The following is a 27,439-nucleotide window of genomic DNA, read 5'->3' as shown; positions in this document are numbered from 1 at the left end:
GAAAGGAGTTTGAAGAGCAAGTATTTCAACCACGTGATGTTTGGTAAAAGAACGAACAGACTGAGGACAAGTATTATGAGTAGGTTGCTCGTGTTCTAATATACACAGTAAATGTTTAGAAAATAGAATGTTAGGGGCGCCTGGGTGGCACAGCGGTTAGGCGTCTGCCTTCGGCTCAGGGCGTGATCCCGGCATTGTGGGATCGAGCCCCACATCAGGCTCCTCTGCTGTGAGCCTGCTTCTTCCTCTCCCACTCCCCCTGCTTGTGTTCCCTCTCTCGCTGGCTGTCTCTATCTCTGTCAAATAAATAAATAAAATCTTTAAAAAAAATAGAATGTTAAATGTTCAGAATATTAAATGTACAATTCTGAGACTTTTGAAACAACACTGAGGGGAGATATTTGAATCTTAAATCCAAAACACAGACATGAGGTACATTTTTTCATTAGAGAAAAAAATTCAGAAAGGTGACTCTTCGTCAGACTTTGGAGGGTAGACCCCATTTTCAAAACCTATAGACTGTAAGGTACTGAAACTGTTGTTGGGTTTTGTAACCAAAGAACACAAATTCCCTCCATTCTAGTTTAAAAGAAATAATAATTATACAACATCTACCACAAGGACTTTCCTTCAATGTTTTTTTTAAAAATCAGGGACCATGAGACATGTAAGATGAAGTTACACCATTCCCCAGTCAAATAATAATACAAGTATGAGAGATGGGCAAAAATTTATAAAAATAATACGATGTGTCAGGCACCTGGGAGGCTCAGTGCGTTAAGCATCTGCCTTCGGCTCAGGTCCTGATCCCACGGTCTGGGATCGAGCCCCGCGCTGGGCTCCCTGCTCAGTGGGGAGTCTGCTTCCTCCTCTCTATCTGTTGCTCCCCCCAACTTGTGCTCCCCCCCAAATAAATAAAATTTAAAAATATATATATGATGTGTGAGGCATACCTTTGAAAAAGTGTTCCCATCTCAGAGCTTCGAACTTGCTCTTCCTCTGTCCAAAACCCTCTGTCCCCACTGCTGTCTATCAGTCAAGGTGTGTGTCCCTTTGTGTCGAACTTGCTCTTCCTCTGTCCAAAACCCTCTGTCCCCACTGCTGCCTATCAGTCAAGGTGTGTGTCCCTTTGTGTGCCCTTTCTTCAAAGAGATCCTCCCTGACCATCTCTTCTCCTTTGCCTTCATGCAACTTACCATGTTTATAACCATGCAGTTGTTCTTCTGATCATTTATTCACTGTCTGTTTCCCCAAGTGGGGCCAGGCAGCAGATCCTTTTGTTCACCACTGACCCCCCCCCCAGCACCCTGCTGAGCAGAGCAGAACCCACTCTTCATTGGCTGGATGAGGAAATGAAAACTAGACATGCAAACTGACCATAAATTACCAAAGCCAGAAAACAGCAAAAAGAATAAGTCTTCAAATACCAAGAAAGAAAAAAAAAGGATATTTGATATACTTTTGATTAACTACCATGAAAGCCATTAGCATTTCAACTTCATGTGGGTAAAAAATTGCCCTGGGCTATTCCTAGCGTGCTGTCTGCCCCTCCGTCTGTGAGTACGTGTGTGTCCTCTTCCATACTTGAACCACAGTGGAAACCAACCCACTCTGGAATACACTACAGATAATTTTCTAAATTTTCTAAACTTTAGGCAGTGGCTGCCCATGACTGTACCAGCCTCGGTCCCAGTCTGTGCAGCCCCCCTTCTAAGCCCAGCCCCGGGAAGAGAAGGGCCACAGACACAGCCGCTCTGCCCTCCGTGTGGGAGGAAGAAGGCAGCCTCTAAACACACGCTTACGAAACATCTTCCATCAGTGCCTCCCAATTATCTGTGGCGAAGGGCCAGCGTTTTTGTTTATTTCAACTCATACAGATGACTCCTTTAAGATATATAATAAAAGTAAATTATTAGAAAAATGAAATGCCACTTATAAAGCCTGACAATTTCAGGGGCGCCTGGGCGGCTCGGTGGTTGGGCATCTGCCTTTGGCCCAGGGCATGATCCTGGGGTCCTGGGATTGAACCCCACATCGGGCTCCCTGCTCCGCTGGGAGCCTGCTTCTTCCTCTCCCACTCCCCCTGCTTGTGTTCCCTCTCTCGTTTGCTGTCTCTCTCTCTCTGTCAAATAAATAAATAAAATCTTTAAAATAAATAAATAAATAAAATAAAATAAAGCCTGACAATGTTGACTTGCTACGAAAATTCCCACATGCTCTTTCTCCATCTCCATAGTTATCACAGATCCATACCCAGCAGTCCAAGGACCAGCGCCAGTCTATGAACCACATTTCGAGTAGCAAATAACACAAAGCTTAAATCCTCTAAGAAACTCCACTCACCAGGAGGGCAACACTGACCAAACCGATCACTGAATCTCTCCTAGCGCATCTACAGAAGGAATGCGGCAGGCATGCTGTGAAGATGGGTGATTAATATTTTCTTGGCATAGAGGGTGATTGAAGGTCTGAAAACGGAAGCCATCGTTAATACGACAAACCCCAGTAAGTTTCTCAGTTACGAAGCTCTCCTCATCTCACCTGATTCCCGTAACACTGGACAAGTGTTCTCACCCAGCTTCAGTGCAAGAAGTCACACCATGAGGCTGTGGTGACATGTCCAGCAGCTGATGAAGACGGGCTTCCCCCACACACACCGGGCTGGACGAAGGGCATCGCTGTGCGCCCAGGTCCGCGGGGGGACACTTACGCTCTCTGGAATTCTGGGATGCTGAAGATGGCCTGCATGACAGAACTCAGGTAGCAGCTGTTGCCCAGATTCTTGAGCCCCGTGTACCCGGGGCCATACATGGGCTTCAGCTTCGTCCCTGTCTCCTGGATCACTTCCCACTCGCTGACCCGAGGCTTGATGTCATTGTCCCGAAGCCCATTCTCTGTCTGGGACAAAGTCATTGAAGGAAACCAACTTTTAGTTGTAATTATCACCCAAAGCTCACGTCCCAAGAGTTATTTCTAACAACAGTTGATGCTTCAGCCTCTTTGTTCCCCACACTAAGCAGAAAAATCACCTAATTCAAAAGACTGACATGGTGGTGCTGCACAAAAATGTCCCTGTATTTAACGCCGCAGAACCGCACACTTTAGAGTAGTTAAAATGGTAAATTTTATGCTATGTATGTCTTTCCACAGTAAAAACACACACGTGCACTTCAAAGGTTTAAAAATGAAAGAGAAAGAGACCGAGAGGAAAGGAGATAGGAGGAAGAAAGACAGACAGGAATGGAAAGAAAGAAGCTAGTAGAGTAATTTCAAGGGAAAATACAATGCAACCCAGCAAACAGAAGGGCAAGGCCGCTGGAGAGGAAAGTGAAGGAAAATCATGGGCCTTGGAAGTGTCTTGAAATAGGAGGGAGGTTTAAAGAAGAGCAGACAACATAAAGGGTGACATGAGTGAGGAGAGCTGGGGAGAGGGAGAAGGGCTGGGAGGGAAGGGCCCAAGCGAAGCGCACCCTGGAGCAGCTCCCGGCAGGGGCGGACGTTACATAGTCACGACAGCAGCTTGAAAACACAATATTAAATGAAGCAAAGCTTTTCCCATCAACAACAATATGTTGGCTTATTCTTTCCACCCCCGAGCTCTGCTTCCCTTCCTGAAATTAATTAAAGCGATGTCGGTCACAGATAATTTTAAAGGTCATCTTCCCGTACCTTCTCGCTTCAGTGAACAAGGAGTGATTCATGCAACTCTCCATCAAAGGAGACAGAAATTTTACAAGTAAACTCCAACTGAAACAAATGGTACTTGACGAGATGCCATGTTTATTACAACATAAAAAAAAAAATTTAAAGCTGGTAGCCAAAAGAAAATGCTAATTAATTAAATTCAAGAAGCAAATGCAAACGTTAAAACCTAAAACCTATAAAAGTAAGATTCCTGTTACAGCAATTACATATTAAAGGAACCAAAGGGTTCCCTCCCTGCAAGACAGGAATACAAAGTGGACCTCCTTACCCCATGCATATGAAGCATATCAATTCCAAAATGTGCTAAGTGCTTGGCCAAATGAGGATCCAAAACCGGTTCTTCTTCTTGAAAAGAATAAACATCTACAGGGTGAAGAGACAATAAGGAATGAGATCTTTAATCAAGTTGTTCAATATTCAACATACATCTATTGAGCTCCCACTAGGCGCCGGGCTTGGGATACCTCGAGGAAGAAAGCCAACGAACCCTCTTGTGAGTTACACTCAACTGGAGAGAAGACAGATGATAAACAACAAACATAATTAACAGGTCTATTTTGTAATTATACCCATATATCATTTTTTTGACATTTCAGAAAGTTAATTTTTATAAAGGTTTTTTGAGACAAAAAAAAAATTGAAAAAGCGGTGTCTAACGTTAAAATCATTGAAATTAGACAAGTGTGAATGCCTAACAATTGATTTTCTAACCAAAACAGCACTGGCATAACGACAGTGCAGGAGGAGGGAAGGGTGAGGGAGGAGAGCGTGGCACCACCGACCATGGCAGGGGGAGCCTTCGAGGGAAGAGTGGGGACACACAGGCCCTCAGGAGCAGCTGAATGGCTAGAGTGAGGTGTCAGGTCCAAGACAAAACAAAATTCTGCCTGTGGAATCCTCTCAGACCAACCAGCTCACCAACTTCCACCTCCCACCTGCCCCTTCTTCCCTTCTTTCCAACTTTAGTGTCCACACCCCACAGAGCTGGTGAGGGGCTTAGTGAGGACGGTTCAGTACTTCCCAAATGTGTCTACCTCATAGCAAGCAGCAAATGAGGATGCACCTGGTCCAGTGGGGTAACTCAGGAGGTTCCAGCCACCCCAGGCCTGGCTCACCGGTGCCAGGGCCTGTGGGATTGGCATCTTGGCCTTCTTGGCAAATCCCCAAAAAAGCTATTGAAACCACTGTCTTGTGTGTCCTCATACAGCAATGCAATGTGGGAGAGGGGACCGATATCTTCAGGTCCATTTTGCAGATGAGGAAAAGAGGCTCATAAGGTTAAATCATTTGCCTCAAACCCCACAGGTGGCCCAGAACCCAGGTATCCTGACGCCTCCCCCAGTCCTTTTTCCTCTACACTCAACTATCTCCTTAGATCTGTCGGGAGATTCAGAGACTTGGTGAAGCAAGATCCCGAGCCCTTAACAGGAAGGGAGAGTCAAAAACCACAATTTCTTCACTCTTAAATTGGAAAAACAAAATCTGTTACAAGGAAAATAGATATCAAAACAGAAGGAGCTCCTAGGGGGCTCAGTCAGTTGAGCGTCCTACTCTTGGTTTCAGCTCAGGTCATGATCTTGAGTCGTGGGATTGGGCCCCACGTTGGGCTCCAAGCTGGGTGTGGAGTCTGCTTGAGATTCTCTCTTCCTCTGCACCTCCCACTCATGTTCTCTCTCTCTCTCTAAAATAAGTAAATAAGGGCACCTGGGTGGTTCAGTCAGTTAAATGTCTGCCTTTGGCTCAGGTCATTATCCTGGGGTCCCTGGATCGAGTCCTGCATTGGGCTCCCTGCTCAGCTGGGAGTCTGCTTCTCCCTCTTCCTCTGCCCCTCCCCCTGCCCCTGCTCTATGTCTTTCTCTCTCTCCCTCTCCCAACGAAATAAATAAAATCTTCTAAAATATAAAATAAATTAAATTAAATAAGTAAATAAATTTTTTTAAAAAGATAGCATTCTTTAGGACAGCAAAAGATAGACTGTCCAAGGATTTTCCTCCTCTTTGGAACATCACACACACACACACACACACACACACACACACACGCACACAAGCTATGGTGACTTTCTGACCCAAACCCAAATATGTGGAGACTCCCTGCCACCAAAGGAAGTCAGTCTTTCTATTATTAATAGATTAGATGTTGTATAGCTTTCTCTGTTATCCCTCTTCCTCTAGGGGCCCATTTTAACTTGTAGATAGGCAGCCTGCATTTATAGCCTTTCTTTAGTACAATTTGGTGTTCTCAAAAGAAAAAACAAAAGACAAAATCCCCCTGGGGCGCCTGGGTAGCACGGTCATTAAAGTGTCTGCCTCCAGCTCAGGGCGTGATCCTGGCGTCCCAGGATCGAGTCCCACATCGGGCTCCTCCGCTGGGAGCCTGCTTCTTCCTCTCCCACTCCCGCTGCTGTGTTCCCCCTCTTGCTGGCTGTCTCTCTGTCACATAAATAATAAATAAAATCTTTAAAAAAAAAAAAAAAAGACAAAATCCCCAGCCCAACCAAGAAAAACTTCCCCAAAAGTTTAAATGCTAAAACCATCAACAAAAATGTTTAATAACTTGAAACAAATACATAAATAATATTTTTTAATCTATGACAAGTGACAAGAAAAATACCACTCAAATACTGGCTGAAGGTGAAAATGACATTCCCTAGGCACTTTAACGTTGGTTATTATTAACGAGTGAAATAGTTTTGAAGACTTAAGACTTGAAGCCTCCAATTATTTGAGCTTTATTAGAAAATAACAAAGTTCCCAGAACTGAACAGTTGGCATTGGCATAGGATTTTGAAGTAAGTGAAAATCACACTTATTTCAAGCACTATATAATTCTTCATTTGTTAGGCTCATGCCCTGTTGAGAAATTAATGTTTCCTCCTTCTAGTCATTAATGGTCAGACACGACAGGTTTTTTTTACCCCAATGACAAAAACAGTTTAGTGAGTAACATACAAGAAATCTAAAAATGAACTGTGATCCTTGAATTTGGCAATCATGAAGAATTTATAAATGACATGTAGTCATAGAAAAAATATTTGAAGTGGACTCAGGAAAGAGTACCCTAAGACGCTTCTGAGCTAGTATAGATGGCAATTTCACAGCTGCTGTGAGCATCTCCAGAAGCTTCTCCTGCAACAACCAAGGCACTGAGGCTTCTTCTTAGGTAACCTAGTTTCACGATAGAAGAACAGAACACGCTCTCTTGTCTCTGTCCCTCCTCACTCCCTTCCCACCCAGAACCTCATCCTCGCTTTGCCAACTCAACGTCTCCTCCCACAGAGGAAAGCTCTTTTTATTTGTTTGTGTGTATGGTGATCTGTTTCTTGGTTTGTTTGTGGCCGTACTCATGGAGACCCAGAATGGAATCTGATATGGGGGCCACTTTTGCTACCCACACCACCACAATGGCCTCGCCTAGGCAGTCCAGCCTTCTCGGAAGAACCGATTCTAAGTTGCGACCTCAAGGTAAGTAGGAGTTTCTCACCAAACAGCTATATCCTTATTGGGGAGAAGGAAACCGGGATGATCAGATCACATAACCATTAAATAGTTGAGTCCACAACCTGCTTGGATTCCATGTTCACTAAGCAAGACTCTAAATATAAGTCAGCTCCCCACAGGGAAAGAATGTACTGGTCAAGCCAACATAAACATCCCACTTACAGGCAGTTGTGGTTCTCACCATAAACTAAAAAATAAACACTTTCTCCTTTGCGAGTTGAATTAGCCTCAGCGAGCCTAGCAAATATGGAAGTGGGACCATTGGTAGTGGTACCTTCACCAGGAGGTGGCCACCCGCCCCTAGACAGAGGGCACCCCACGCGCCTAGGCCTCAATGTCCACACGGCTCATCGTCAGACATTAAGGGAAACTTAAGCGTGTTTTCATTAACTTATTTGGCTTTAAAATAAACGAGTTACAGCTAGCAATCTATTAAACAGACTTAAAAGAAACTAACATAACATTGACGCAGCCCATAAACTGATATGATAATTAGACGGAAAATAATCATTTGTGTTAAAACCAACTCTGCACAAGACAAGCAGATATCAAATCCTGATCTTTCTTCAAAAAGTGAGCATTATTTCAGGTGAATGAATTCAAGAACTCTCCTCTCGGGCTATGTGATCTACATTGCTCTTTGTTTTATGCCTTCTATGAAACAGGAATATTTATTCAAATACTCTCAATTATATAAGGAAAAGTTCTCCCTCCTCTACAAACAAACAAAACAAAAGAACACCTAACTATGGCAGATAATGAATTAATATTCTTAGCAGCTAGAGAGGTTTTTAATTTATTTTTAAAGAGTTTTTTCAAGCCAATAAGGAACACCTACACATGTGCCTACTAGAAAATCAACCTAAAAAATTCATAAATAGAACTACAAATAGCCAAAAATACTATGAAAAATGTTCAGCCTCACTAGGAAAGCAAACGAAAACAAGATACCAGATTAGCAAAGGTTCTTAAAAACAGCAAATACCCGAAGTTGTCAAAGATTTGCTGAAATGGGTATTCTCATACACTGTTAATGGAAATGTAAATTACTGTAACTGTTTAAAAGAGAAATTTGGCAACTAAAAATTTAAAGCATTCAACACTTTGTTCATAAGAATTTATCCTAAATATATCATCAGACAAACATCCAAAGATTTCCATATATACAAGGATGCTCATCAGAATAGTAAAAAAATTATAACAACTAACAGGGGAATAGTGAGATGATTTACGGAACTATCGTGGGATACTGAAGAGTATTTAATAACATGGAATATATGTGTGTGTGTGTATATAAATATAATATGTATATATATATATTTAATGTTAAACAGAGGAAAACAAGGAATAGAACTTTATACAGTATGATTCCATTTTTGTAAAAATGTGGGACGGGGGCAGGTTGGGTAGGGGGGTTGTATAAGAATTGATCAAGGCCTTAAAACAGAAAACAAAACTGAAAGAAAATACCCAAGTTGTCAGAAATGATTTGCCAAATGATATTACTACTGATTTTTATTTACTTCTCTAAATTTTTCAGTTTCCTAAATATGTTACAGTATCTGCCCCTTGTATAATCAAAGGGCAAATATAAAATGTTTCTTCCTCAAGTCGAAAGGAAAAAAATTTTAGATGAAAAAAAGAAAAAAGTCTAAATCATAGTTTGAATATAAGTTTCATGCTAGAAAAAAGGTTTCTGGAAAATTAAAGACATGTAGAGAACAGAATTAACCCTTGCCTTTATTATTAGCATACATTTAAATAGAATCTAATTATTTAAATACTTACATACCAGTCGGTTTATTTAATAAAAGTATTTGCACCTACCACGTGTAAGGTTTTATATGGAACCCAAAGATGAGTAAGACATAGCTCTGCCTTCAAACAACTGAAATTTTAGAACCAAGCCATGTATACAAATAGCTGTAGTCTTAGGTTGTTCTGGGAACTGGACTTCTAATAACTGGTCTTATCAAAGCACTACAAAAAACAACATAGAAAGGTAACACATTTAGGGCACCTGGGTGGCACAGTCAGTTAGGCGTCTGACTCTTGGTTTCCACTCAGGTTGTGATCTCAGGGTCATGAGATTAAGCCCTGCGTCTGGCTCCTTACGCAGCATGGAGTCTGCTTGGGATTCTCTCTCCGTCTCCCTCTGCCTCCATCACCCACGCCCACACTCACTATTGTGCGCACTCTCACGCTCTCTCTCTCTCTCTTTAAATGAATAAGGCTTAAAAAAAAAAAAGAAGACACATTCAAATTATTCTCCCCTTACAATTTTACCCACTAGAATTTCTATATTACAAATCCTTCCCACTGTAGCCTTATGAAGGTTGCCTTGTACAGCAGTCATTCAACAGAGCGAAGACCTGTAAGCGACTTGCTATAACCCTCAATCCAACTGCATGTCCCGAATTTCCTCTTCAGATCCTGGAATTCATAGGATTCAGCCTTACTTGTGTAGAGGTTTACCTAGCAGGGGGGTGGGGGGATGTCTGGCATTTTTGTAGCTACTCATCTCTAATGAGTTAAAAATCAGTCCACTAACTTTAGAAGCAGGAAGATTATCCAAAATGTGAATCAAGAGAATCTTTACATGACCAAACTGTCAGCCCTCACTTATAAAACAAACGAAAAACAAAACCAGTTCGATGGAAAAGGCCTGGTAGACAAGAAGGGTGCCATAGTTAGAGAAAACATCCTAGCCAATTAACTCTGAAGCAGCCTAATTCAGTCCTAGAAAGAGAACAGAAGAAAAGACAAATGTCTTTGTATTTCTCCTAAAAAACCATCTGACCTTAAAGTAAAGAAGAAATAGAGACTAAAACTTGGAAAGATGAAGAAGACCTAGGTGCTGGTCCAGATCTATGCTTACTTAGTAAACGTTTTCAATGACGCTTAGATGATGGATTCTTATAGCCCCTGCTCAGCATTTGTGTTTGTTATTGACCCCGATATATTATTTCTCTTCTCCATCACAAAATGGTAGATGGAATGAACTGTACAAACATGCCCAAAACTAACTTTTGAGAGTATACGGTGGGAGAACGTAAAGAAAGAGAACCAATCCTGAAGCTGACAGTACAAGTAGGAACCAAGTCTAATCCTCGGCCGCCAGCTGATGTCAGCGACTCTGACACACAGCATCTTTTCATATCCCTCTCCTTCGTGACTCCATTTGTTTCTAAAATGATCCTAACCCCCATCGTGAATTCTAGGGATTCCCTCTACTGTTCTAATGGTGGACTTGATTCTCCCTGTTCCCTTCACAAGTCCTGGTTCCTACCCCGTCCTCTTAGCCAAGAGATACACAGAAAGACAGTAATAACAGGTAACAGTAGCCACTGCCTTTTCTTGCAGCCTTACCGTGAGCTCTGGGCTAAATACTTTATGCGCATTAACAGACCTGTGAGGGAGCTACCACGATCGTCCTCAAGACACGGCACCTGAAGCTGAGAAGGATTTGAAGACTTGCCAGTAAGAGGCAGAATCAGGATTCAAACCTGAGCTGTGCCTGACCTAGGAAGGAAGGCAGCGGTTCAATTAAGAGGCGCCACTGCAAGCTCGCGAAGTCGGGAACGGCACACTCACCTGCCCCGTCGGGGGTGATGGTTCCCAGCTTCACGGCTAGAGGGTAGCCCATGTCTCTGTAATGCTCCAGTGCGTGCCCGTTGCCTCCAGAGCTGTCAAAGAACCACTTCCCACACAGCACGGAGCCATCGGTCAGATTCAACCAGAGGTTTTCCCGCAGGTCACACCTGGCACACTTCCAACCACTGAAAAGTCAGTGAGCAGTTAGTATCGCCGGAATGCGAGGCAGAGCTAGAAAATTCACATCCAAGACAAACCAACTGTCTCAAGCTGGGGCCACAGGAAACGGTGAGTGGAACAACGGAAACCAATGCTTCCTCCCCCCACTTCTCCCTTGAGAATATTAATGTCACCCGTCCCAGAGCAGCAGGACCAATCAGTACCCTGCCTGCCTTTGCAATGGCTCTTTTACTTTAGAAAACTGACACGGGGTGCCTGGGTGGCTCAGTTGGTTAGGCGTCTGCCCTTCAGCTCAGGTCATGATCTCAGGGTCCTAAGGATCAGAGCTCCCTGTCGGGCTCCCTGCTCAGCGGGGAGCCTGCTTCTCCCTCTGCCTCTCTCTCACTCTCTCTCAAATAAATAATCTTAAAAAAAAAAAAAATGAAAACTGGCACAGAGGTCAGAAGCGGAAGTCATTTCCTTCAAATTCCTATGTGAGGGACAGTGGAGCTCAAATAAAACTAAAACATGAAGGGAGGTGGCTCCGTGGCGCAATGGATAGCTTCTAAAACATGAAGGGAAGGACCCCATGTGCATAAACATGTAAAGTTCTAAAGCATTAACCACACCTAGTAAAACTAGTTTAAACAAAATTCTACTAAGCAGCAGATCTGAATGAAGTGAAAAGAATGTCAGCTTCACAGAAGGTTAAATGTCAGGTACGTGCCGAGTACCTTACGGAAGTTTGATCATCTAATTCTGTTGAACACCCTTCAGAATCAGTATTCCCAGCCCCATTGTCAAAGGGAGAAACTGAGGCCCAGAAGTAGCCTGCCTTCCCCTACACAGAATGGGAAGGCAGCACAGGCAGGGCTCAACAAGACTAGAACACCCACCTCTGTCCACACAACAGACCTAACAGGAGATGCTAATGTGGCCCAAAGAGCTTTCCAGACACAAAGGTGACAACCAAAGACTGGTAAAAGTTGGGTTCCCCTAGAAGCAGACTCTGAAACAAAGGCCTGAATGTAAATGGCTTCTTTAGGAGGTGATCCCAGGAAGCACTGGAGGGAAGGAAGACTGGAAAGGGCAGGAACCCAGTCCAGGTATGTCAACAAGCAGATGACCACCATGGGCAACTGGGGCTCAGTCCAGCTGGGGAACTCCAGAAGACTGTCCACTCAAGGGGTCAGGGTCCAGGGTATTTATCCATCCACTCCACAGTCACTGGTTGAAGGCTGTTGCAGGAGGACGGGAGGGAGCATTAACTCCATGGCATTTCTCACTGTCCCACGCACAGGCCTACCTCGCCTCAGCAGGCAGAGAAAGCCCTCAAGCAAAGAGCTGCGGGTGCTTGCCACTGAGAGCTGAGGGGTGGGGATGAGCTCAGGGGTATGGGCTGGCCACGCTCAGCCTCTACAAAGGTACAGATACTTTTAGAAAGAATCTTGAGCTTAGCTTTAATCAGAGGCATCTGGTAAAAATATATATAACTGCTAATTCAGAGAAGGGGTAGAAACATAAATATTCCTTTGGCTAGTTTTAAGGGGTAACGTTTCATTTTGCTATCTGACACTCACTTTGGAGGAATCCTGACTCCATTGTCCAACTGGGTAAGGTTATTGGCGTATTTGGATACTGGCAATTCATTTTCCCATGTGTCTGGGTCCTGCTTTCTATATGGAGATTTTGAGCTGAGAACCGCATCGCAAGCAATTGTTACCTGTAAGACAAACCCAGATGTCATATGTAAAAACAGTTTGAGAGAACAGCAACTTCTAGAAAAAAAGTTTAAAAGTTTATTAATAAATATAGCCTGATCCAAGAAAATTCAGACAGCAGTGATCATACGAGCAAGACCCTAGTTATCTGATTCCAGCACTTTCTCCATGAATCTGACTAGGTTTTGTCCCTAACCTGGAGTGTGCAGTATTGACAATGATACAAGATAGCAAGGAACCCAATTCAGTTTGTAAACCCAAGCACAGGAGTCAGATTTAACAATTTCTTAGCAAGCAGAGTGAAAAGTATTCGGTGAACCATTTACAAGAGTGAAATTAGCTACAGGAATGCCTAGGATTTACCCAAGTGGTGTGCTTTCCTCCTAACAAATATACACCCAGATATCCAATATCCTCAACCCATCACACAATGGCATGCAGTCAAGGGCATTTGAATGGAATGCAAGCAGCATGGCTCCATTTCTTAATCTGGTGCAAATGTGACCCTGGATGGGGACATGCCTAGGTGTCTCTGTCCCAGATCAGTCAACATCATGAGCAAATCTGTGATGTCCAGCTTGGCACCAACTGACCACAGGGGAAGGGGGTGCAAATTCTCTGCTTTCTCCTAAACCTAATTAATCGGCACATGGGCCTATCACCACATTTGCTATTTACTTAATGCTATAATCACTATTTCTAGCTGTCTTTAAAAAACATATTCTGGTGGGAATGTCGCATGGGGCAGCCACTTTGGCAAAGAGTTTGGCAGTTCCACAAATGGTTAAACTGAGCAATTCGACTTCTAGGTATATAGCCAAGAAAAATGAAAATATAAGCCCATGCTGAAGCTTACATACAAATGTTCACAGCAGCCTTATTTAGAATAGCCAAAAAGCAGAAACAAGCCCGATGCCCATTAATGACAAATGGATAAATAAAATGTCTTATGCCCACACAATGAAATGTTATTCAGCAATAAAAGGGAATGAAGTCCTGATACATGTTACAACGTGAATGAATCTTGACCATGCATGCTAAGTAAAAAACGCCAGCCACAAAGAACTCTGTATAATGTACGATTCCATTTATATGAAATGTCCAGAATAGGCAAATCCATTGAGACAGAAAGTAGATTAGTGATTGCCAGAGGCTGGAGGGACGACAGGTGGAGGGGTGATGAAAATATTCCACAAGGAGATAGTAGCAATGGATGCCCAACTCCGAATACAACAAAAGCCACTGGGATGGTTTAAAAAAGTTTTTAAACCGAGGTCTGTATCCTACCTCACTAACATCCTGCGCAATTAGCTGAACTTCACGCAGAGTGTTTCCCCCTGGGTAGCTGTAGAACTCATTAAGAGACAACGAAGGAAGCTCCCTCAGCTGCCATCTCCCACCCACCCAACCCATGAGCTATTCCTCTTCCTCCTACACCCAAAATCTATTTGGAACCTTCCTCTTCTCAACTTCAGTCCACACTCGTCTTGGTCCCGACCACTAACACAGCTCACCCGGACGGCCACATTGCAGCTTCCTCCTCCACACCTGCCCCCCACCCCCCTGCACAGCCACACCTGCCCCCCACCCCCCTGCACAGCAGCCAGACTGGTCTGCTGGGACTATCAGACCCTCTCCTGCTGCAGCTTAAAACTCTCCAAGGTGTACCGATGGCTGACACTGAGCAAGGCACAGTCAGGAGTTAAGGACGAGGTCTGTGCCCTCAAAAAGCGTATGCTCCATGACACGCCAGGCATCCGTAAATATATTTAAACCTTTTAAAAGAGATAAACAAATCACGGAACTTTACATCAAAAACTTGGGATGTACTGTATGGTGACTAACATAACATAATAAAAAATTCTTATTAAAAAAAAAGATAGTCCCACTCATCTCTCACCACAAGCACTTTTATACCAATTAGCCTTTCCTTTCAATTATCAAAATGCATCTCCCACTTCCTTCCAGGAATGCCTCTAGAAAACAGGGTTGAGGTCACCACAAAGCCCTTCCTGATCCTCTGGGTTTGGGCTCCCTGAACCCTTCCGTGCTGCCGTAGCATTCTGGCTACACATCCTAATCTTTTTAGTCTGGTCTCTTATTACAATCTCCTGGTTGCTTCAATGACTGTCCCCGTCCTCCTCCGAATCTTCTCCACCGTGCACAATAATGTTGACCAAGATTTGAATACAACATTCTCCCTTTTCTTTGAATATACTTGTTGGTGACACTCAACGTTTCCTCAAACTTCGGGGCCACTACAAACCACTGATCTAGCGTGTTCAGAGTATCAGCTGAAATCACTGAGCGGCCCTTCACATGGACCACAGCTGAAGATCGGGATCCATCACCCTATAATTATGCCATGAATTATCCTTTCCTGGATTTGTTGTCTAGAATGAAGAGAAACAAACGTGGTACTAGTCCTGGCTCCATCCCAGGACTCACAGGCCTCAAATTCTGTGGTGTTCTGGAACCGACTCCAACTGGCTCACAGAATTATTGTTAAATTTTAAGAAATTCTGCAAGATGATTGTTAAACACAGCCGTTATTGAAAAATTTAATTATAAAAACTTATAATCACGTAAAATATATTTTTAAAAAGTAACAAATCTTCTTCACTTCCTGTTCTACTATATCTTAGGGTTTTCTGTGTGCTCCTGAGGTTATTTACATTTACCTTATGTGACTGGTGGGAATTCTATATAATGGTGTGCGACCACACACTCGTTTCAGCACTGCTTTCGGAGACACCATGCTAGCCTGAAATCAGCCATGGTGGGAATATTTACACCACAAAAATCACCAAACACTACAAAGCAGGCCTCTCCCCCAGGGAGCTGTTTGCTAAATATTTACAAGCACACCAGCGCTTGAGTTCCTGATGTCTAAGATGAGGCATTGGATTTCAGGCTATAATATCCCTACTGAGCTCCAAATGCTATGTCTCTGCGAACTCCACATCACTGAGAGGTGGTTTAACTTTCTGGTAGAATCCACGGAGTTCTTATCTGGAACAGAATTTTTTTCTGAGCTGACAAGCTCAAAAGATGAAGGAAGAGTCATCCGGTTGCGTGTTTTCAGCTCAATAATTTTTGTTATTTAAAAGCTTAAAAAGAGGGGCGCCTGGGTGGCTCAGTCATTAAGCGTCTGCCTTTGGCTCAGGGCGTGATCCCGGAGTCCTGGGATCGAGCCCCACATCGGGCTCCTCCGCTGGGATCCTGCTTCTTCCTCTCCCACTCCCCCTGCCTGTGTTCCCTCTCCCTCTGGCTGTCTCTCTCTGTCAAATAAATAAATAAATCTTTAAAAATAAATAAATAAATAAATAAATAAATAAATAAATAAATAAATAAATAAATAAATAAATAATAAAAGCTTAAAAAAAGCCTGCCTTCGGCTCAGGTCATGATCCCAGGGTCCTGGGATCAAGCCCCACATCGGGCTTCCTGCGCAGTGGGGAGTCTGCTTCTCTCTCTCCCCCTGCTCAGTCTCTCTCTCTCTTTCTCTCTCTCACACACACACCTACTTGCTCATTCTGTCTCTCAAATAAATAAATAAAATCTTTCAAAGCTTAAAACAAGAATATCAGACACAAAAAAATGTAGCAGAAGCATGAAAAGAAAAGATAGGAACTAGCACCTGTTATACAAATAAATCCTATTAGTTACCATCAGATAAACCCAGGCTTCTCCTTCAGCATCCCCACCCCAACTTTCAAGTAATTCTCCCTCTCCTTTTTAAGAAAATTTTTACAAATTTCTTGATTCTAAAAGATTCTGTATTAAAAATTATAACACACACAGAGGGATTCGGATTTCTATGACCCTTCACTCTTATTTAAATAAAAGTATTCACACTTCGAATTATATTCTGAATATAGAAATAATCACTTAAAGTCTCCTTCATTAACTTTTTCACATAAAGGCTTTTCCTTCATAAGTGAGTGAGAGAAAAATCATTTCTCGTGACATTTATTCACAATGTGCTTCTTTATTTCTTTTCTGACGGCTGACGTTAAGAGTTACATTGAACAAGGACAGGCAGTAAGAACTCTCAGTATCATGGAGATACAAGCTTTAGTATGTAATTTCAGGTAATGGGACGAGGTGAGACCATTTTGCCTGCTCATATATTTTATCCTTGGTAACAGCCACATGAGTCAACACAGGGAACTAGAGAAAGGCGAGGTAATTTAATTCTCTATGCACTGCTAAACACGGTGCACTCAGCACTAAAAAGGATATGTCACATATAATAATTAGAGGAAAGAGCTACAGTAGCTAAATACACAACATTTTCATTTCTATGGTCTTATGTTTAGGTAGAAAGTAGGTCAGGGGCAAAAGAGGTTAAATGGTAGAAACCTGGTCTCTAATGACATGGGAACCCCAAGCACAAACACACCCCCCCTCCTGGCAGAGGCAAGCGAGCAGGTGGCTGGAGATACAAAGTCACACAATGTCCTGAAGATTCCCGGACCTAAACACCTGGCTTTTGTGCTGGGGGAGTGCGAGGAGGGAAGAAGAGAGCTAGCACGTCTAAACTCCATGGACCCTGAGCTCCCGGCTCCCGGGGGCCAGGCTCTGAGAAGTCAGGGTGTGCACAGAGTGGGAAAGAGAAAAAGAAAGGGAAGAGAACAAAGGACAGAAGGATGGGGTGGGGGAGACAATACCGGAAAGGAGGAAAGAACAGGAAAAATACTTGGGTCCTTGTAGGAGCTCGAGCCTCCTTACAGGATCAAAGTACAACCGAACGTGGCTCCCTCACCCCGCCCTTGCCACCCCCGGCTTCATGTTTTCAGGAAGGTGAATGTTACTCCACAAAATACACGAGAAGGGAAGCGAAAAAAAAAAAAAGAAATTCACCACCAAATGTAAACGTTAAAACCCAGAAAGTAGTCTTGGTCTTCATGAGGAGCAAAACTTTCAAGGCGTCTCACGTTACCACGGAGCTCCTGCAGCCCTGTGATTTGTAAACATTTGGTTGTTTTTACAATCGTGTTGCTGTTGTTTCGGCAGAGGAATCCTTACTTTTCCCAAACAAAATCTCACATGGAAGGCTAACATGCAGAAGAGATAAAAATATAGCCATTCCTCTGATCAGAAGACACCCCTCTCCAACAGCCCCTGTCCATCTCAGGGGCACAGTGTGAAAACCTCAGCAGCAGACTGTGAGTTGCGAGTGGCAAGGAGCCAGCCCACCGAGGGGGAGGGGGCAGCCCACCGTGGGGAGGTGGGGGATGCCAGGCCGCTTGCGGGAGGCCAGCCCACAGGGGAGAGATCAGCCCAATGTTCATATACTTAGAGGCCCACGCAGCAATGGAAATAACACGCAGCAGAGGGTATCCGGCCGAACGCCACTATAAACCCTCACCCTGCAAGACCCTTTCACAGAGAAGAAGCAATATGCTCGTGTTCGTGCTCATTCTTCTCTTCTCTCATTCAGCCGGCCTTCCCCGCCCCCCGAGCGCACACACACCGCACACGCACACACACACCTGACACAGAGAGCCACGCGCATCTAGCTAGCAGCCGTGCACACTCACTGACCAGGGCTGGTAACTCCTCAATATTTGGCAGTGCTATTTCATAGTGGTCTGGGAATATAACAAGTTTGGCTTCGTCTTCATATTCATAATCGTCGCTATTTAAATCGTCATCAGTATCTAGATCTGAGGAAAAAACAAAAACAAAGAACAAGAAGTGAAGAGAGAACATTCTACACCAAGGCAGCACTCACTGGGAAAGCCAGAAATCCACAGGAATGACAAACCAAGAGCATGACATTTACGGTTCCCTCCTCTGACGACCATCCGTCTGCCCCAAACCAGGAGTAAGAGGCCCACCATCTTTCCCGAGTTATGAATACTTCTTAATAAGTGACAGATGTATAAAGACTGAGTCCTGTCATCAGCTTTACAATTAAAATAGACACATGTGCTAGGTATTCAATTTGTAAAGGCTTTTAAAGGAGTCAATTGTTCGTTATGATCTGTTGGGTACCTGGCTCCTGACTGCATAAGAATGGATTGGAATGTTTTTCACAACACGGTAACCTGGAAGAAAGTACAGGGTTTCAGAATAGAAAAACCAAGGTTCAATTCCACCTCCCAAATTTAATGTAACTTTGAGCAAGTCCCAAAGCCTCTAATCCTTAGTTTCCTCATTTGTAGAATGGCGGTAATAGCTCTTATCTCACAAAGCTCATACGAGGAATAAATACGAAATTGTACACAAGACATCTGGCGCATAATAGGTAGTCGATAAGTGACAGCTATTATTTAAAAGTAAAATCTCAAGTTCCCTCTCTCTGTCTCTCTCTCCCTGTCCCCCTCTGGGAGTTATTAAGATATTGCAGGGGGTGGGGGAGACCCCACAATATAAGTAGTCCTGCTGTCCTCAGGCTGTGCAGAATTTTCAGTAAGAAAATTGAGCTCCTCTAGCCTGCTATGTTCCCAGTCATCACCTGTTTGCCCGGCTAATCTCTGGTGAAGGTTAAGTGAAGGCTCAAGGAAACGTCTTGTCACAATATTTACACGGACATTTTGGCCTTACATTCACACGGATGCCAGTATCCCAGCTCAGGTCTGTATATTTACATGTTTGGAACTACGGTGACAAGGAGCTGTTGAGCCATCTTCCACTCACATCACACATAAACAGGGACACAAACATGGGTCTGTATACAGAAGAAAGTTATTCTCCTAGACAGAGCAACCACTTGAGGACCAAGGATCTAGGTTGTTATTACCTTGTTGTTTGCCTCCAACCAAAAAACCTAGTATCTTTTTGTGCACCGCTCTGCTCCCCAATTCTCAAAACGAGGCAGTTTCAAGTGGAAAATAAGATACAGTGAAAACATGGTCTCGACAATTTAATAAAATATCCCAAATAATAAGAATCAGAAATGCCAAAATAAAGAAATAGCCAATATTATTAGATAGCATTAAGAGGTTAGTTTGACAAAAAGCAATGTTAAAGATGATTCTAAGAGTTTAAGAAGTCGTTAAAGGCGTTACTTGCTAGATAGGATGCTGCCCAATTCATGAATCATGTAATAAAAGCAATGAGATCTTCAAATGTTTTTTAAAAGTAACACAAGGCATTTTTTAAAGGAAATGATTCAAACAAAGACAGACATTCTATATGTTATAAAAATTTGAATGCCCCCATATCTATCATTTTAAAAATTAGAACCTAAATGTTCTATGAGAATGGTGTTCAACCCAGAATATTCTTTAAATGATCTTTATTTAGACTGTGTAGAAACATGGAAATATTTATGCTACGTCAATGTTAAAAACACAAAATTCATCTTCACCGTAAAGACAATTTTGTAAAAGTTATGCTCATAGACAAGAAATAGAAGGAAATCCGAACAAATGAGAACAGTGAATGGATAAGCACTTTTCTAAATTCTTAAATCTTTATTGTATCTTTTATAACAATTTTGTTACAACTCTTTTGTTTTTGTGTACAGATTCGGCTCATATTACATTATTACCTAAGCGTTTCTTATGCACAGAAAACACACTCTTAATACTAAGTCAAGTCTTACCTGGCCAAACACAATGATAAACTAAGTCTTAAAAAAGTCCTGCTCTGTCATTTACTAACTATGTAACTCTGGGCAAGTTCTTTCCGAGATCATTTTCCTCACGGGTAAGCTATGAATGATGTTATCTGCCCCACAAGATTGCTGAGCAGATTAAACAAGATAAGGCTTTGAGGCACCTAGCATAGGATCTAGCAGGTATTAGGGGCTCCACAGAGAGTGGCCACCATCGTCACCATCACCACCTTCTCGACACTCCTGACAACCAACATAATCAAAATGGCCTTCCCCTCCCTTTGGCTGGTCCCAGGAAGACCACAATACCACGTGGGGATCCTCCTGCGTGATCGCGCTGTGGAGAAAGGAACTTCAAAGGCTTCTAGACTGTAAGCTGTCAGAGCAGGACACGGGTCTCACTCACCTTGCATATGCCCGGCCCCTGCACAGTACCCAGCACACACCACACACGCAGTAAACGTCTGCGAAAGGAGACTCCAGGAAGTTACAAACCCTAATATGCTAAGGAAACAGCAAAGCAGGAGCATCAGAAGGGTAGTTGTGAGTTGGGAGTTTTTTTAATTGGTAACAGGTATGTGCTTAAAAATAAGCAAAAGTGCTATTGTGCAAAAAAGCAGGACTTTGTTGGGCTTCTTTACGCTTCGTCTACAGTGCTTTTATTTTTCATTTAATGGGATAGAAGGGGACCATGATCTTTCCCAAACACCTTTATCCAAATTAAGGAAAAGTCGGTAGCAGTAACCTACAGTCTGCTTTTAAGGGACAAACCTAAGATTTCTCCTAAAGATGTATGTCCCCACAAAACTCAGTTCCGAAGTTCCCTAGAGTCTTACCACCCCAAAATATCTAGTTGAGGAACCTACAGAGAAATTATACCCTAGGTATGATCTAGTGCTGTGAAATCTGACCAGCCATTCACCCTCACAAGAAGGTATGGGGGAAACCTCCTTGAACGCAGGCCCTGGTCTGGAACCTACTTCAGAAGGAAGTGGCAGAATGGAGTTTACCAGAACCTTCTGGCCATTATAGACACAGATGATTTCCCTGAACAGGCCCATTCCTAAAACCTTCCACAAATGCTTTGTTTTCAGCCTGTCTCTCATCAAGTGTGAATGCTAGGGTGAAAACTAAAAAAGTGGAAATTTAAGCTCTCTGAGGTTTAGTGGTGGTTCTTCAATGTCCCAAACTTCAGACACAGAAGAACTTGACTCCTTTAATCCTATTTCTGAAAACTGGTGGGAAAGAGGGGAACTCAATAAAAATGTGAATATTTAACACTGTGTTAATGACATACCAAAGGTCTGCACTAAATGCCTTAGCAGCTATTTACACATCTAGACACATTTGTAGCTTGACTGTAAAAAATATGTAAGATTAGGCCAGAACCAAATCATGAGTCCTGGGGTATTTCTTTGAAGATCCTGGACTCCCTTATATCCCCCCCCTTTCATCTCATAAAACAGTAAGTTTTATATTAGCTGAGTCCAAACATTCACAATCTCCCCTATTGTCGTAAGTTATCTTTTAAAAGACAACCTAACAGTGTCCCTCTCTAGCTTAAAAACATTGACGCAGAGCTACCCACTTTCTCAGTGCACAGCAGGCCTAAGCCAAAAGAAATGCCCAATAGCTCTGTTTATTTAGTAGTTGGGCCCAAACAACTTAATAAGTATTTATGTCCTAATGACTTAGTAACCATTTGAAAAAAATATACATAAGTGAAAAGGCAGAAATGTTTTATTTCACTCTTAAATAACCACAATCCCTTGCTAACGGGATGTGTGCCCCTGTTGGGCACTGCACAACTTCTCTCTGAATCAAATGGAACACAGCCTCCCTCATTTCCTGTTCCACATGTATCTTCACATGGTACTTGCCTTTTACCATAGAAACCACCAAAAAACCAGCTTCACAAACAGGTAAAGTCCCTGAAAGGAATTTAGGATACCCCAGTAGTAAAACGACACCATGCTAATAGTTCATGCAATGCTCAAGCATCACTGCTGTTCCCTTGAAGGGTTAAAATATCCCGTGATGCACCTGTGAGTTCACTATAGCACCCTCGGGTGCCTCAGACCACAGTTCGGAAGCTAAGTGTTAATGGTCCCCAACTGCCTACAGGAAAAAAGTCTAAAAGCATGGTATATATCTATACTATTACTGGAAGAATATACAAGATATATAAGAATGTGCAAATAGAAAATACTCCTTGTCTCTGGGGAGAGTAACCTAGCAAGCTAGGAAACAGAGAAGCAAGAAAGACTTACTTTTCATTGTAGAGCCCCTTACAACTTTTCAGTTTTAAGCTTTGTCCAAAAAATACTGTTCTAAAAATGTTTTTTAAATCCTAAATATTGGGGTGCCTGGGTGGCACAGCGGTTAAGCGTCTGCCTTCGGCTCAGGGCGTGATCCCGGCGTTGTGGGATCGAGCCCCATGTCAGGCTCCTCCACTATGAGCCTGCTTCTTCCTCTCCCACTCCCCCTGCTTGTGTTCCCTCTCTCGCTGGCTGTCTCTATCCTGTCGAATAAATAAATAAAATCTTAAAAAAAAAAAATCCTAAATATAAAAAGTATAAAATTTAAGTGATTTAAAAATTTATAATTGTCACTGTTGATTTAAAAACACACACACACACATACACACACCAGCAAAAGCTAGCGTTGAGGGAAGGATCCTTAACTGTGACTTCACCTGAATGAACGTCAAGGTAATCAGGAAGAGTGACTTGAATGTTGAGGGGCAAGATGATGCCCCAGAGACTTGGATAAGCCATTCAGCACCAGCTAATGGCCTCAGTTTCCCTTATAGAGTCAATATTGAAGGTCATAACTGAATGATTCAATGGGTTCAGTGTCACTGTTGAGTCAGTGAAAAAGGAATTGGTCACAAGTCATGAAGTGACCGGAGAAAAAGCAGCTTCTATCCAAGAGAAAGCATCAATCAGCTACATCTATTTTGTGAGGGGAAGACGGGCATCATGATGACATTTCAATACCAATGAAAAAATGCTTTCTAGTCAAAGAAACAAAGAGACTGCAAGAGAGTTCTGAGTTCTCCTCCTCTCCAAGAAGAGACAACCCCAACGTCCCTTTTAGGGAAGGAGTATGTGGCAGAGACTGCTTGCTGCCTCCAAGTAGCCACTCTCCCCTTTTTCCTCAAACAGACTTTACTCAATGAAGCCAGATAATAAACTTAATGTACTTTCCAGTCTCCTGTAGAGCACATGGTATGGCCACGTGACCAAGTCCTGACCAGAGAGGTGTAAACTGAAGTGTTGCTTAGGGATCTGTGAGAAGACCGACAAAAGGAAGCTGATGACTCCACAGGGAGACTAGATATTTTCTTGTCATTCCCCTCTTCCTCTTTGCTCTTTCTGGGATCGGGATGTAATGGCAGGAATTCCAGAAGCCATTTCGGACCAGGTAGTGACCTTGAGGTTAGAATCACAGGGCACGGGGGCGCCTGGGGTGGCACAGCGGTTAAGCGTCTGCCTTCGGCTCAGGGCGTGACCCCGGCGTTATGGGATCGAGCCCCACATCAGGCTCCTCCGCTGTGAGCCTGCTTCTTCCTCTCCCACTCCCCCTGCTTGTGTTCCCTCTCTCGCTGGCTGTCTCTATCTCTGTCGAATAAATAAATAAAATCTTTAAAAAAAAAAAAAAAGAATCACAGGGCAGGATGGAGGGTGAAGTCGAGATAGGGGAAGAGTCTAGATCCTGATGAACATGAGGCCAGCACATCAGCCTGGACTTGCTGCTTCCCGATATCCTCTACATGAGAGAGAAATAAACATCCACCTTATTGCAAGTCACCAATATTTTAAGTTTTCTGTTACATAAGCCAGATCTAAGCCTAATATGGTCCTTCACCTGAATGCACAGGCCACATCAGCTTGAAAACAGCTGTCATCAGTGTAACAAGAGAAAAGTCCTAGGGGACATGAAGCATCATATCAAGGGAACTGTAAATCTGGGCTTGCAAAGCCAAATTCTTACTGGGATGAAGCAGCCAACATCAATTTGTGACATATCTGGGTAATAAACAATAGAGAGAAGCAGGGCCTGAGGCAAGCCCCAAAGTGCCAATGGCGTTTACATTTAAATTTTTTTTTAACTGGTGGAGTCTAAATAGAATATATCTGCTGAACTGTGATTTTCAGGTATGTTCTGTGGTTTTCTACCGTAGGGAATGTTGAGTGAACACAGACAGCAGCCTGTAGAAATAGACCAGCTGAAATGGAATGGTAGGTTAGCATTTCCCAAGAAGCAATGGAAAAGGTCCACACAGTACGAAGCACCAAACCTCAGTGTTTACTTTTGGATTAATTCTTAAAATAGTTACTTTACCATATTCTATACCACCAAAATGATCACTAGAGAAATCAAACTGCAAGGTCTTTCAAGCAAAAGACACAAAGGTTAAAGGACAGGAGGTCAGCTGACTTCTCCATTCAGCCAAAGAAAATAATGAAAAATAACACCAGTAATTCAAAATGTTTAATTATTTCCACCTTCAAAAATGCCACGTCGATGCCATTTAACTCAGAAGTCACATCATCTCTATTAGTAGAAGGGAGCCCAAGGCTGATAACCAAAGCATCAGAATGCACCCAGTCATTTCAGCGTTGAGGCCCATTCTGAGCTGGTTTGGGTTTGGTTGGTTGATTTGGATTGTGGTTCAAAGACCACAGAGAGGTGGGAAAGATTGGCCAGGGCAGAAAAACCAGCTACAGATAAGCTTCATAAAGAAAAACACGACTGAAAATCAGGACAGAAGGCAGCAAGCATGAGTCCAGTGTAGAATAATGGAGAATCAAAGCAGAAGGACACTCAGCTCCATGACTGTATCCAATGGCTTTACTTTTCAAATAATTAATGTGTCTTTTCCTTACAACAGTAACACATGTTTGTTATAGAAAAAATTTAAACACCAGATAAACAAAAAGAAGAAAATAAAAATCACCTCAATCCCACCACCAAGAAAGAGCTACTATATTAACAATCTGGAATATATTTTCCAGACTCTTCTGGACTCTCAGTTATATATCCATACGTGTACGTATATACCCACACATGTATACACACACACATACATGTACACACATAGATCTTTTTTTCCCCAAAATGAAATCATAACATGCAAATGATTTTGAAATTTCTTTTAAACAATAATCCTAGGCATTTAAGGATATAAACTTGCTTGGTCAAAAATTATCAAGTCACGGGGGCGCCTGGGTGGCACAGCAGTTAAGCGTCTGCCTTCGGCTCAGGGCGTGATCCCGGCGTTATGGGATCAAGCCCCACATCAGGCTTTTCCGCTATGAGCCTGCTTCTTCCTCTCCCACTCCCCCTGCTTGTGTTCCCTCTCTCGCTGGCTGTCTCTATCTCTGTCAAATTAATAAATAAAAAAAAATCTTAAAAAAAAAATTATCAAGTCACTTTTTCTCCTGGCAAAACCATGTCAGAAGTTTAATGTGAAAAATGAGCATGATGACATAAACTGGTGCTTATTTGCATGAACAAAACTGGCTCTTCGGAATGAGGGAGAAGAAAATCACTGCTAGGCACACACCACAATAATCATTGCTGCAAGCAAGATCCCCCGACAGATGATACAATTAGTGTGCAAAACTTTGAGGAGACACAAGATATTAGCATAGTCTCAAAGTATTACTCCCAAAGTATTTATTAATTACACTGTATCTTCACAGTGGAGAAACCAAGCCAATGCCACCTCAACAAGGGATCAAGGTTACAGCACCAATATGAAGACAGCTCAGCATCACATGCCCCCCAGTATCATGCACTGAGGCGGGCACATCACCTCTGTGGTGTTCTGGCCAAAAACGCATTACCTCAGACTTTGGAGGAAACATCACACAAACCCGAATGGAGGAACATTCTACAGAATAACTACCCAGTATTCTTAAAAAGTGTCACAATTATTAAAGACAAAAAAAAAAAAAATACTGAGGAACTATCAAAGATTAGACAGGATTAAAAAAGACATGACAACTAAATACAACATGGGATCCTAAAAAAAAGGACATTAGTGGGAAAAAATTGTGAAATCTGAATAAAGTTTGTAGTTGGGCTAATATTAAAAAAAGAAAAAAAAATTTTTAAATATCTCTACTTTCAAGGCAGTGAAAAAAGAGAGCAGAAGCAGAATCATAATTACTCTCCAGTCACTGTAAGTATAATTGCTTCAGAACACTAAACCCAACTCAAAGAGTGCTAGAAGCATCCTTCACCCCTAGGTAAACACAGAGCGGAGGCAGATCATCACAAGGTAAGTGGGCTCCTCTTATCATTAAACTGGAGAGCAATAAATAGCCTATTATTCCAAATCAAACAAGCACGTGCACACACACACACACAGAAAATCTGGGCACACTATTGATAACTATTTACGTTACCTAAAAAAATCTTGGAATTCCTCCTTTTTGGTAAAGCTCCACCAGATGCCCCTCTTACCTTCTGAAAAGAAAACAAGAGATTGTTAAAATGCAGCTTAGAGAATAGACAACGGGGAAGGGTGGGGACAGTACATCTCATAGGTTCTCGGATTTTACGAAAGGCCAAGAGGAAATTCTCAACCTGGACTAGAGACTCCAGGATAAACCAGAACTTGACCAGGTCAATGGAGGTAGGTGAAGGGTAATACAGTTGTGCTACCTGATTATTTTCACCAAGTTATCAAGACAGCACTTCTGGAAAGGGAAGTGGAACCGGGATCCAGGTGAACCAGACATTCCAATTTTGAATCGGCACATGCTCCCTAGAGGCTGGAGTCCGTGCCCAATGTTGGCACTACTCTGGCGAGATGACGGTGGCTCCCAGAGGGAAGGCCCTTACTCTCTTATTCCCCTGCTACCCACTGGGTCCCTGTGCTTGGTCCTGGGCATGCACAACAATCACTGTTGAGAGAGCTAATAAATACTGACAAGCAGTCACTGATGTTCTGGTCATATGAAACCTCGGTCTAACCTCCCTGAACATTTCTGGAACACCAACTAATGGCTAGTTGCCATCGAGGCTTCGTGTATTTTCTACCTCCGGTGGAAGTCCCTGGTAGTGGTGAAATAAACACCCATCAAGTGGTTATGCAAAAGAAATCATTCGTTACCCTTCGGACACACACAAAATTTTACTCTCAAATACGATTACAAAAATTTTTGTTTCGGGCG

General features: G+C 42.8%; 1 protein-coding gene across 2 annotated transcripts in view; it reads right to left on the bottom strand.

Moving 5' to 3' along the window:
• USP13 (ubiquitin specific peptidase 13) overlaps positions 1-27,439 on the bottom strand; it is a 110,390-nt gene that overhangs the window by 53,674 nt on the left and 29,277 nt on the right. For both annotated transcript variants that reach the window (XM_045788710.2, XM_087861420.1), the window contains exons 3-8: positions 26,669-26,729; positions 18,230-18,351; positions 12,539-12,681; positions 10,800-10,984; positions 3,974-4,068; positions 2,711-2,898 (exon numbers count right to left, since the gene is read on the bottom strand). In XM_045788710.2, the coding sequence (XP_045644666.1) occupies positions 2,711-2,898; positions 3,974-4,068; positions 10,800-10,984; positions 12,539-12,681; positions 18,230-18,351; positions 26,669-26,729 (794 nt within the window). The remainder of the gene's footprint in view (positions 1-2,710; positions 2,899-3,973; positions 4,069-10,799; positions 10,985-12,538; positions 12,682-18,229; positions 18,352-26,668; positions 26,730-27,439) is intronic.

The sequence above is a fragment of the Ursus americanus genome, chromosome 4, assembly GCF_024610735.1.
Source record: "Ursus americanus isolate L20-20 chromosome 4, mUrsAme1.1.p, whole genome shotgun sequence".
Lineage (NCBI taxonomy): Eukaryota > Metazoa > Chordata > Mammalia > Carnivora > Ursidae > Ursus > Ursus americanus.
This window is presented reverse-complemented; position numbering and strand designations above follow the sequence as displayed.